Below are 12,891 nucleotides of genomic sequence, written 5' to 3'. Positions count from 1 at the left end.
AGAGGATGACGCAAGTGCCACGTATGGTACTTCTGGACTCTGCCTATCCACCTCTCTTGGCTGGTTTTAACTGGTATCCTTTCCCCACAATGAACCCCAGCCGAGAGTAGGACAGCTTTCAGGGAGTTCTGAGAGTCCTCACTGTGAATTCTCAAAAGTGAACGTGATTTTGGGAACTCCCCAGACTTGCAGTGTCAGAAGTTGAGAGCAGTTTTGGGGACTGTTCCCTTTAACTTCACTGTTGGCCCCTAAACTCCCACAACAACAAAATCTCTGAAATTAATATTCACTAGTAGGGAAAATAAAGTTAAGGAAATCACCAAGAAATCAGAATGAGAAAAAGATATGAAAAATAGTAAATAAAAGACTAAAAATGAGGAGACTTAAATCTAGAAGACCAGATAAACCAAGTAGAAATGGATGATAAAAAAAATCAGAGAAATAGAAGAAAATGTTGTGGAACCACAGGTTTATTTCCTGATTGAAAGGGCCTAGTAAATGCTCAGCCCAGTGAGTAAGAAACACCCACACAGGCTGTATCATGACATTTCAGGATGCCAGGGTTAAACGGAAGGAAACAGAAGGGAAAAAAAGGTCGTACACAAAGAATTAGAAATCAGTTGAAACTGGTCAAGAATATCAAAATCTAGAAGACAATGAAGCAAAATGCCTTCAAAATTCTGAACGAAAATGACTGCCAGAATTCTGTCAATCAAATGTGTGGGTAAAATAAAGATATTTTTAGGCATCTAAAATTCTCAATACTTTGTTTAGAAGCTACTAGAGGAGTCATTCAGAAACAATGAAATGAACAATGAAATAAACCAAGAGAGATAAAGACATCCAACACCGAAGAGAGGCCAAAGTAATTTCCCAGATGCTGAAGGGGAACCCCAGGCCAACAGATTAGCATGGGGACTGGTGAGCATTTAGGCTCAGATTGCTACAGGAGGATACAGGGTTCTAGGAAGGAGATTGTCAAAAAAAAAAAAGAAAAGAAAGTTATATATCATAGGTTTGTTTGAAGTTAGTAAGAAAAGTTTTAAAGGTCTCTAGCTGATTTTTTTTTTTTTTTTTAAAGAAAGGGTTGCTGTACCACCCAGGCTGGTCTTAAACTCCTGGGCTCAAGTGATCCTTCCCCCTCGGCCTCCTGAGTAGCTAGGACTACAGGCACGTGCCACCATGCCTGGCTCTAGTTGAATTTGAGTGATAAATATACAGAAAACTAAGGAAAGAAAAAACAAGGCAATTCATGACTCGAGGGAAAAAAAAAACCAAAAAGTTGTAAAAGAGAGAGATTAGAATCATTAATATATTATGTGACTCAGCTGTAATAATACCATAAACTCTAAAAAAAGATTTAACCAGACTTTGTAATATATTAATAACTGTATCAGGTGACTTGAGGTGGGGGAGCAGGTGGTGATGGTGTCGTGCTGTGACAGACCTAAATCCTCATTTTCCATAGCAGGAAGACAATAGCTAATGCCTCAAAAAGAAAGAGCAAAAACTATACTATTTGGGGTTATGGAGATATATGCCAGAAGAAAAAAACCAAAGCGGGTGAAAGCTGTTGTTCCAGGGAGCTGAACATGGAGAGTGGGAAGGAATAGGTTGGTAAACCTGTTTTTTGTTACATGCTTTTTGATACTATTGTGGGTTAAATTGTATCCTCTAAAAAGTTATGTTCAAGTCCTAATCTCCAGTACCTCTTAACGTGACTATCTGGAAAGAGTCTTTGCAGATCTAATCAAGGTAATAAGAGGTCATGCTGGATTAGGGTGGGCCCTAAATCCAATGACTGGAGTCCTTCTAGGAAGAGGGAGCTACAGAGACACAGCAGAGACACAGACGCACAGGAAAAGAAGGTTATGTGACCACAGATATCGAGATTAGAATGATACAGCTGCAAGCCAAAGGATGTCAAGGGTTGCTGGCCACCACCAGAAGACAGGAAGAGACAAAGTAGGATTCTTTTTGGAGCCTTCAGAGGAAACATGGCCTTGCTGACACCTTGATTTCAGACTTCTAGCCTCCAGAAATGAAAGAAAATAAATTTCTCTTGTTTAAGCCTCCCAACTCTAAGAAGCTAATCCAGATACTACAGTCATAAGCCACACAAGGACAATTCAGTTAATGATGGAGTGCATAACAACAATGGCCCCATAAGATTATAATACCTATTTTTACTGTACCCATTCTATGTTTAGATATGTTCAGATACACAAATATTTACCATTCTGCTAAAATTGTTTACAGTATTCAGTGCAGTAACACGCCGTACAGGTTTGTAGCAATAGGCAATACTATACAGTTTTGTGTAAGTACACTCTGTTGTGTTCACACAATGACAAAATCACCTAACAATGCATTTCTTAGAATGCATCTCCATGCTGAGTGACACATGACTATATTTGACATTTAAAACTATATACAGTAGGCCAGGTATGGTGGCTCATGCCTATAATCCCAGCACTTTGGGAGGCCCAGGCAGGAGGATTGCTTGAGACCAGGAGTTCGAGACCAGCCTGGGAAACATAGTGAGACCCCCATCTCTACAAAAATTTAAAAATTAGTCAGGCATGGTGCTGTGCACCTGTAGTCCTAGCTGCAAGGGAGGCTGAGGTGGAAAGATGGCTTGGATTGGGCCCACGAGTTTGAAGTTATAGTGAGCTGTGATCGCACCATTGCACTCCAGCCTGGGCGACAGGGCGAGCCCCTGTCTCTTAAAAAAATAAATAATTAAAATTATATACAGTATATATAAATACATACTTGTGATGAAAATAAAAAATTAATTATTTTCTAAAGAACAAAAATAATCTCAGTGTTGCCATCTCATAATTTCTCTTAACCTACTACAGTCAGGATTCCATCCCCAAGACCTCTCTCTCCGCGCTAACAAATTCAACAGTTACTTTTCTGTGACCATCTGATCGAGACTAAACTCCAGTATCTGTAAAGCCGAGCCTGCCCCTTTACAACACTTCCTTCCGCTGGCTCCTTGAGACCACAGGCTCCTTGATTTTCTTCCTCCTCGCCAGCTCCTCTTTCTCACTTCTACCTGCAGGTTCTTCCTCATCTAGTCCACCTCTAAAGAGTTAAGTGCCCGGTCCTGGGCTCCTTTTCTTTCTCTCCATATTCTCTCTGGGTGGTGCTTCCACACCAAAGGCTCTAAATACCACCCAATCTTCCCCTCCAGCCTGACCTCCCTACAATTCCACACTGTCCTACTTCAAGGCTCTACACAGATGTCAAATAAGCATATCAAACTTAGCAAAATCAAAATACAAACTCTTGGCTGCGGGAGGTGGCTGATGCCTATAATCCTAGCACTCTGGGAGGCCGAGGTGGGAGGATCGCTTGAGGTCCGGAGTTCGAGACTAGCCTGAGCAAGAATGAGACAGCACCGCTGCCCCCCGCCCTGCCGTCTCTACTAAAAATAGAAAAAATTAGTGAGACAACTAAAAATAGAAACAAAAACTTAGGTGGATGTGGTAGCAAGCACCTGTAGTCCCAGCTACTTGGGAGGCTGAGGCAGGAGGATCACTTGAGCCCAGAAGTTGGAGGTTGCTGTGAGATAGGCTGACGCCACCGCACTCTACTCAGGGCAACAAAGTGAGACTGTCTCAAAAAAAACACAAAATCAAAAAACACAAATTCTTGATATTCTTTCTCAGTCTTGCCTTTTCTCAGAAAACTGAGCAGTTGTTCAAGCCAAACATTTGGAAATTATCCTTTCTTCTCTTGCATTCTTCTCCCATGCACATCTATACCATCAGGAAATACCGGCATCCTTACCTCAAAAACAGACCCCAAAATCTGTACTTTTCTTTCTATCTCTCTTCATCCGAACTACCACCTCTTGCCTGAACCCAACATCAAAACAAAATCCAAGTCCAGAGAGGCTGACACAATCTGATCATTTCCCCTTGTTTACTGGACTCCAGCTGTCCTGGCCTTCCAGTCCCTTGGACACACCAGACCACGCTTATGCCTACCTAAAAGCCATTAAACTGACAGCCATTCCCTCTGCCTGAATGACTCTCTTCACATGACTGGCTCCTTCTTGATTTCCAAAAATAGCCACAGTAGTATCTCTAGTCCTGCATGCTCTTCCAGAACCTTGCCACCCCTGGATTAAGAGGTGGAATCTACTCCCCTCCCCATTAAACCTGGTGGGATTTTGTGACTATCTTGACAATGAAGATGCAGCAGAAGTTATACTGTATGACTTCCATAGCTCAGCCCTAAAAGGAGTCAACCTGACTTCCATCTGGCTCTCTGAGTCTCATAGGATGTTCAGGTTTTGAATCTACCCATCACGGCGTGAGGAAGCCAAACAGCATGTGGAAAGATCATATGCTGAGGCCCACGTGGGGAAGAACTGGAGCCCCCTGCACCCTACCCAAGTTCCTGACTGTGAACATCATACATGCTCATTGTACGCCACTAAGTTTTAGGGTAATCTGTTACACAGCCATCAATAACCAGTGTTCAAGTAATTTACAACCCCGTAGAAGAGGGAAATAAGGACACAAATACCAATATGAGGCAGGATTTGTTACCACTTCACAGACTATAAACAAAGGGTCTTGGGCAAGGAACACAAATAATTCTAGCTAAGGGAGGGAGCAGAGAGGGAAAATGGGAAGGGCTTCACAGCTAGGTTCTGGAGGACAGAGCAAACTTTGAAGGAAAATAATAACAACAACAGAAAGAAAAAGGAAAGTCTGCAGAAGCTGGTGACAAAGTAACATAACATACAGACCTTCAAGGAGACAAAAGTTTGACCTTTTTTTGACATAATCTCTAATACCTGAACAGTATTGAACCGTTAATACTTGCAGGACGCTGTAGGAAACGTTCTATAAAGAGACAAGGTGGAGTGCTAGAGACCTACTTCAACCACATGAAATTATTAAAGTTCTTGCTGTTTAACCTCTATGCAAAGGTTAGGGTCTAACCCTGACCCTAAGAAATGAAAGCCACTCATTAGTGCTTCCTTTGATGTGCTGGCCAAGGCAAAAATCAGTACCTTGCTTGCTCACAGTTCCAGACCCAATATCAGCTTAATGACAGCAATTCTCCATGGCTAGCATTCTTTGCAGTTCTAGGAGTGATTTAGAGGGAGGCATTTGCCTTGAACCAAAATGAAAAGAGCCAGTGCCTAATGACAGTCATAAAAAGCTGAGTAAATTCATAAGCTACTTTAATTGCTAAAATTTACCCCAACTTCCCTGATAAGGGCACGAAGATTATGTCTACAGGCTGACGACTTGGAAAATAATTATTACTTACCAAACCAAATCAAAGCATTTAGCTCTTTGAGCTGATCTGTACAAGTAGAAGCCTGAAAGGAGTAACCATGAGCTGTTGTTTAGCTACAACTACGTAAGGGACTTACCTTTGATTTGGGACCCTTCCCACTACATCAGACTTCCTGTTAGAGTGTTTGTGTAGGTAGTCCTTAAAAACCCAGAATTTCTGTTCTCCTCACCTCATAAAACTTCTTTAAGGAGCCCACCAAGCACAGCTTCAGGCTATCCACAATCTCCTGATGAGGCATCTGGAACACCACTCGTGAATACCATTTTGTGAGGGTGCTGGGGCGGGAGTCAGTAGAGAGAGAGAGACAGAGAGAGGAAGATGAACACACACGCACAGAGGAAGGCCCGTGGTCTGGATGTCAGCACACACGGGTTTCTCTGTGAATCAGTGTAACAACACATATCTAGTAAATGCATTTATGGTATATGTAAGAACAAGTAGCGATGTGGGGAAAAGATATGTTTAAGCCATATACGGAATGCAAAAATATATGTATAATTGTGCATATTGCTATAAAACTGCTCCAATAGAAAAAACTTAATAACCTAGATATCCACCAACAGAGAACTAGTTAAATAAATAGTGATATGGCATACAATAAATTCTGTGCAGCAGATAACAAGAATTGGTTGAGATTTATTTGTATTGATATGGGAAAATGTCCAAAATATAGAGTTTAAGTACATATAACAAGCTGAGGAACAGTATGCCTAGTAATATCCCACTTGTGTAAATAAACAAATATATATGTGTGGGAATATATCAGATGCATATCATATGTATGTGTTAATATGCATACAAGAGAACCTGAGAGTTTATACACATCAAACCTTTGGTGGCGGTTAATAAAAGATGAGCCATGAGGAACTTTTACTTCCTAGACTTCTGCAGATTTTTAGAATGAGTATGTCTTATTTTTACAATTAGAACAAACAAACAAAAAAAACGCTTCAGGTCCTGGGGGAAAAAAGCCAACAACAAGACACAGCCCCCATCCCTGAAGGAGGTTACAACACAACTGGGAAGCAAATTTATACCTGTGACAAGTTTGGTAAACAGGTTGCATAAACCAGTATCACAGGAAGATAGAGGAAGAAGGAGTTTAGAACTCTTTACACTATAATATATAACACTCAAAAATATTTGCTGGAGTTATAATAAGATGAGGCATCAAAATGCGGTGACCACCAGCCTGAGCAAGAGCGAGACCCCGTCTCTACTAAAAAAATAGAAAGAAATTATCTGGACAATTAAAAAATACAGAGAAAAAATTAGCTGGGCATGGTGGCACACGTCTGTAGTCCCAGCTATTCGGGAGGCTGAGGCAGTAGGATTGCTTGAGCCCAGGAGTTTGAGGTTGCTATGAGCTAGGCTAACGCCACGGCACTCACTCTAGCCAGGGCAACAGAGTGAGACTCTGTCTCAAAAAAAAAAAAAAAAAAAAATGCAGTGACCAAACAAAATGGCACTGTGAGTAGTACTTACAGATTGATGCTTGCAACGAAGCCAACCACAGAGCGCATGCCTCTGCTGGGGTCATGGTACACATCCATCCCGATCACCATTAATTGTTTCTAGGTTAGAAAACAAAAACAAAAAGCAAACCCCAAACCCAAGCAATCCATCACTTCATTTTTAATTATTATCTTAACTCCTACTGTTTACATATGAAAATAAGTTCTGAGAAAGAGGGGATGCAGTCGACTTGGCATCTTCTGAACACGCTGAAGAGAGTAAGAGATCTGGACCAGGGATCAGCACACTTTCTCTGTAAAAAGACTACCTCAGGCTTTGTGAGCCACATGGTCTCTGTAGGAACCACAGGTTGAGCATCTCAAATCCAAAAATCCAAAATCTTGAAAGATCTGAAACTTTTTGAGTGCCAACATGATGCTCAAAGGAAATGCTCACTGAAGCATTTCAGATTTCCGTATCTGGGATGCTTAACAAGTATAATGCAAATATTCCAAAATCCCAAAAAATCCAAAACACTTCTGGTCCCAAGCATTTCAGATAAAGGATACTCAACCTGTACTCAATTTTGCCTTTGTAACACAAAAGCAGCCATAGACATGGTACAGAAGCGGCCAGGCCTGGTGGCTCATGCCTGTAATCCTAGCACTCTGGGAGGTTGAAGTGGGAAGATCACTTGAGGTCAGGAGTTTGAGATGAGCCTGAGCAAGAGCAAGACCCCCATCTCTACCAAAAATAGATAAAATTAGCCAGGCACAGTGGCACGTGCTACTTGGGAGGCTGAGCAGGAGGATTGCTTGAGCCCAGGAGTTTGAGGTTGCTGTGAGCTATGATGACACCACTGTACTCTAGCCAGGGCGACAAAGCAAGACTGTCTCAAAAAAAAAAAAGTAAAAAGTAAAAAGCAGTCTTAGCTGGGCTGTCATGGGCTGTCCCCAAAACAGGCAGTGAATCACTTAGACTACTGAGTAAACACTGAGAATAGGAAGGATAACCAGATAAGGAAAACTAGGGTAATAGCCAGGTAGGATTCTCTAGAGAGCTAAACTGAATGAAAACAGAGATCTCAGCATCACTCACCAGAGGAATATCCACTCCCCAGAGCTCACCACCCAATTTACAGTTAATCTGCAGTAAAATTTTCTGGGCCACACTCCGAAGCCTGGCGGGCTGACCAATGGTTCGAACATTGATGACCTGTAACGAAGGCACCAAAAAGTATGGAGAAAAGCAGAACACTATCAACCTCCCAACAAATGCTACATTTGTTTAACAAACTCGAGTTGGAAGATAACTCTTTTTGCATTAATAGTTCTAATTCTAGGATTTTTAGCATGTGTGTACATGGGCAAAATACAACACACACAAAACACAGCCAAAAAAAATGAAAACTTTCAAAAGAATCTCACGCAGAGTAGAATTTTGTTTAACTCCCATAGGAAAAACAGCTTTCCCCTTTCAGAATGAAGCCTATACCCTCAGAACCCTACAATGTGAAACTACCTGGTGATTCAATTCAGCCTCTGAACAAGCAAAACTGCTCCCCAGGAGCCTGAAGGCAGTGTTTACGAACAGCTAGCTTCTCCCTGCCAGGTTACCCTAATCGGGGGAATCTTTCGCCAGAAGGCTCTCCACATACTGGCTTCCAACAGCTATTTTAGGCTTTTTGAACATACGTCCCCCTTTTCCAAGTCTCAGGGGAGGTGGGAGGTGCCATCTGTGCCTCCTGCCCCAACTCCCACTCACCTGGGAGGGCACAGGGGACTGCACGCAGCACAGTTTCTTGATGGCCCCATAGAGATCATCACGCGTGCCCATGATGATGCAAACCACCATCTGTATCTTCCCCTTGAGGAGACAAAATACACATAAGTCAGGCTTTGGAACTCTCTGGGGACTTCTATGGGACTCTAGTTGGGGACAGTCTGCAAAACCATAGGACCTGTATGGCAGACAGGGGACTGAAAGAAAGGGTAGACATCCCAACCAGAAAAAGGTCCTTGGATCTGAATTAGCATTTGTTTGGCTCTGGGCTGCTCTGCACGCATAAGTAATGTTACCATTAATTACCTACAGCTGGCCCTGATTACCAAAGATGTATTTATTAGGAGACTTTTGATGTGTGGAAAAGGACCGCGCTTGAAAATATGCCAAGTTTACATTACTTGTTGCTTCCAATTCCCTGTAATGTTTTTCACCACTCTCTTTAGTTAACCAAGCAACTTAGTACATTCATGCCACAGAACTGAGGAAACACGGAATGCAGTACTACAGAAAGTTTCAGAGCCAAATGCAGAATGGAATGAAACCATTGCCAAATCCATCGGCAGCTACTCCTAACTCTGGTTAGAAGAGAGATGATATTGCCAGCAGCACTGCTCATGTCAGTATCCTCTACCTCTCTTCAAGGGATCCAATACTGAAAAAAGAGGATCTTCCCAAGTCTGAACAGAGAAAAGCAGCACTTGAGTGAAACAAGGTTGCCAACCCTTTAGGCTAGAAACCGCTATGAATGGTAAATCAGTAGTATCCTGCTCCGAATCAAGATTGGTGTTAATTAAGGCTTCTCAGAGGACACATATTAAGCAACTACATCAAAGAATTTCCACAGTCTCATAGAACGCGGCTGCGCACTGGGAGCCTCTGGGCTGGACACTGCAAACGTGTGTGTTTTTTCAGTCCTTACACTGATTCACAAGTGTGTTTGTTTAAATTAACATTTAAACATAGGGAGGTGCATCCATACACAAATGCAGATTTTTGGCTTCTATCCAAAACCAAGCAAATTAAAAATCCATCTGGCAACCTTGGTGCCTATCTCCAGTCGCAGGGGTTACCCTCTTTAGTTCACTGCACTTCCCTCCTGGCCCACCTCATTCATTTATTTTACTTATCTGACCCCTAAAGACGTATGAGTTTGGGATCCCTAAAAAAATTAATAATAAAACAAAATGCCCTAAAGATGACAGACAGACAGCAAGACCAACATGAGAGAAATTGGTAAACATTAGGAATGAAACTTACATCCACGCTATGAGAAAACTGTTGGCTGTACGTTCTCACAAAGGGAACATGAGAAGTTGTGAAATGGGGGAGCTGATGCACTGAGCTGGGTTATTCCTTTGAAAGCAGAGCAGAACTGATCAACGACCAGGCCCGAGGGAGGCCATGGTAGAGGGAGTCAGGAGGCAATTATAAAGAGAACACACCAAGGAGAGAACACGAGTGTGCTGCCACTAATGATGTACCGAGAGTGGTGGATCAAAAAGATGTCAAAATGATCGAATTCTAGGATCAATCCCCATAGAACAACTCAATTCACCAGAGTCCTCAATTCAAGAACTAATTACTGCCAAAAGCCTTTCTTTCCTCTGCCTTTTTCTCTCCCTAATCTTCTTCCTCTATTTCATTTACAAACATATCAGAACTGAAAGGCCTGAATACCCGAGTTGTGAGTGCTACAACCTGCTCAGCTCCAGTGTTCCTGATCAGTCCCCAGGACTGAGTCAGTGGGCCAGCAGCCAAGTTCACTGCCAGAGCAATTTTAATCTTGAGCCAGACCAGACTGTGACAGCTCAGTACGGAATCGTGCAAGATGGCACCTGGCCCACATAGCTGCTTTCTGAGTACAACATGTTCTATAGATAAAGAACTAAAGTTAAGTCAGCTATTCTCCCAGCCTATTACTCGCGAAAAAGACTAAAGTGAGAGAGCCAAAACAGAATGAGAGAAGCAAAATTCACCAATGGGCATAAAGATCCCTTTCTCAATCAGGATTTCATGTGCACGTCAGTAAGAGATAGGTTCCTGACATTATCAACAGCAGACTGATAACCAGGATAACTCAAAATCAAGTATTCAGGGATTTTACAACAGACAACCTATACATTTACTCAAATTAAATTAATTTATTACCTCAACTCCCAGCATGGATTGAATGGTTCTGATATAGGTCTCTATTCGGTCATCCTTTAGTTCAACCCAGGCCGGTGGGCTCATACGCATGCCGATAGGGCCAGCTATCTTCTCTAACATGTTGACCAGTTCTCGGGCCTGATCCATCGCTCTCTTTGGGTAAAAAAGTGCCCAGAAGTGCATGGGGATCTGGGAACAACCACAGGCTAGTTTTAGTACTTCTCACAACTTAAACATTCCAAACTCACACTCAGGAGATTTTATTCTAGAGAATGAATTACTTTTCACTCCCCTTGCTTGAGTCCTGTATTACCTAATTCCTCTTATTAACATGGATATATATGATTAAGTAAATCGTGGCATATTTTCACAATGGAATACTATACAGCAGCGAGAATGGAAGATCTACAATCACATCTAACAATATGGTTGAAACCCACCAATACCAGGTTGAAGAAAATGAGCCAGACATAAAAGAAAATAAACCCTATGACTCCGTGCACATATAAAGTACAGAAACCGTTGACACAAATCTATGCTCTGAGAAGTCAGGGCAGTGGTTACTCTTGGTGTGTGTGGAGGTAAGGGGTAGGGAGTAGCTAGGAGAATAAAGGCAGGCTTCTGGGGTGCTGGTAAAGTTCTGTTTCTTAACCCTGGGCATTGATTACACAGGTCTATTTAATTTGTAAAAATTCATCAAATTATACATTTATAAGTATGCTTTTTCTTTAAATATATATTTCAATAAAACATTTTTAAAAACAGATGTATTTATACATGTCCACAAAGACTAGGTTGGCCAAAAACCTTTAGAAGTAATTATATACCGTTTTGTTCTTTGATACAATTAGCTAGTGTATTAGTTGCCTCGGTGGAGTACTGCTTTAATTTAATCTGACTTCCTTCATGGATAAAAACGCTCTCCAGAAACCCTCAGGGAAAAACAGGGGGAAAGAGAAAGGAAGAAGGAAGGAAGAAGGGCAACTGGGTAGCAGGCTGGCACCATATGAACTATCCTGGCAACCTGTCTCCTTTTCCTAAGTCTGTGGTCAGACAAATGGCTCATCCCTAACAACTCATCAACTGCTCTGTTTGAAGGACCCCCGGTTGGTACATAATTCAGAGATGGAAATCAGTTGGTACTTTCTCTCAAAAAGAGGACACTAGATCATTTTTGCTTCCTAATTTCCACACTCTTAGGAATACAGGTCCTCTCTTCACTGCTTCAAAAATCACTTACAGTCAGGATGGAAAGGTCTCTGGTTACTTCCTTAATCCAGTTTAGTTCCTGAGATGTGATAAATGACATATTTCTTAAGTTAATTCTTTCCATTGGTAGAACGCGTCCTTCAATCTAAACAGAAAATAAAGTATCTGTGACATGAGCCACCTATACACACTATTTAGAACAATACCACTACTGCTTTCTGAGGCCACCCATATACACTTGTCCCCCTTGTAACTTTTGAGAACGGCAGGAAAATAAAACTTTTAGTAGTGAGAGTCCACATCAGTAAAAACCTGCACATACATATGGGCAAATTTTTTATAGGTACTGCTCTCTCATTATTGAAGCTTCCAACGTGACATCCCATGAAAGGGATTCAAAAAAACACCCAGTGAATGAAGAAAAATGATTTTTTAATTTTTTTTCTTTTTTAGAGACGAGGTCTCACTCTGTTGCCCAGGCTGGAGTAGAGTGGCATGGTCATAGCTCACTACAGCCTTGAACTCCTGGGCTCAAGTGATCCTCCCACCTCAGTCTCCCAAGAAGCTGGGACTACAGGTGCATGCCATCATGTCTGGCTCATTTTTAAATTTTTTGTAGAGATGGAGTGTTGCTGTATTGCCCAGGCTGGTCTTGAACTCCTGGCTCAAGTGATCCTCCTACCTTAGCCTTCCAGAGTGCTAGGATTATGAGTGTGAGCACTGTGCCAGCCAAAAATAATCTTTCGAAAACATTTTAAGGGAAAAATTGAAAGGAAAAAATTAGAGACAAAATTTCTTAATAAGGCTGAATAAAGACTATTAATTTACTTTATACCAGAGAAAAGCCGAAAGAAAAATGGAATAAATAGGCCAGGCGCAGTGGCTCACACCTGTAATCCTAGCACTCTGGAAGGCCGAGCCTGAGCAAGAGCGAGACCCAGTCTCTACTAAAAAAAATAGAAA

General features: G+C 41.8%; 1 protein-coding gene across 1 annotated transcript in view; it reads right to left on the bottom strand.

The window, feature by feature from the left end:
- Nucleotides 1-12,891, bottom strand: part of PIWIL2 (piwi-like RNA-mediated gene silencing 2) — a 43,308-nt gene that overhangs the window by 12,047 nt on the left and 18,370 nt on the right. The window contains exons 14-19 of the mRNA XM_012662945.1: nt 11,960-12,073; nt 10,720-10,908; nt 8,551-8,652; nt 7,885-8,001; nt 6,817-6,905; nt 5,501-5,606 (exon numbers count right to left, since the gene is read on the bottom strand). Coding sequence (XP_012518399.1) covers nt 5,501-5,606; nt 6,817-6,905; nt 7,885-8,001; nt 8,551-8,652; nt 10,720-10,908; nt 11,960-12,073 — 717 coding nt within the window. The remainder of the gene's footprint in view (nt 1-5,500; nt 5,607-6,816; nt 6,906-7,884; nt 8,002-8,550; nt 8,653-10,719; nt 10,909-11,959; nt 12,074-12,891) is intronic.

The sequence above is a fragment of the Propithecus coquereli genome, unplaced genomic scaffold (assembly GCF_000956105.1).
Source record: "Propithecus coquereli isolate 6110/MARCELLA unplaced genomic scaffold, Pcoq_1.0 Scaffold79, whole genome shotgun sequence".
NCBI lineage: Eukaryota > Metazoa > Chordata > Mammalia > Primates > Indriidae > Propithecus > Propithecus coquereli.
This window is presented reverse-complemented; position numbering and strand designations above follow the sequence as displayed.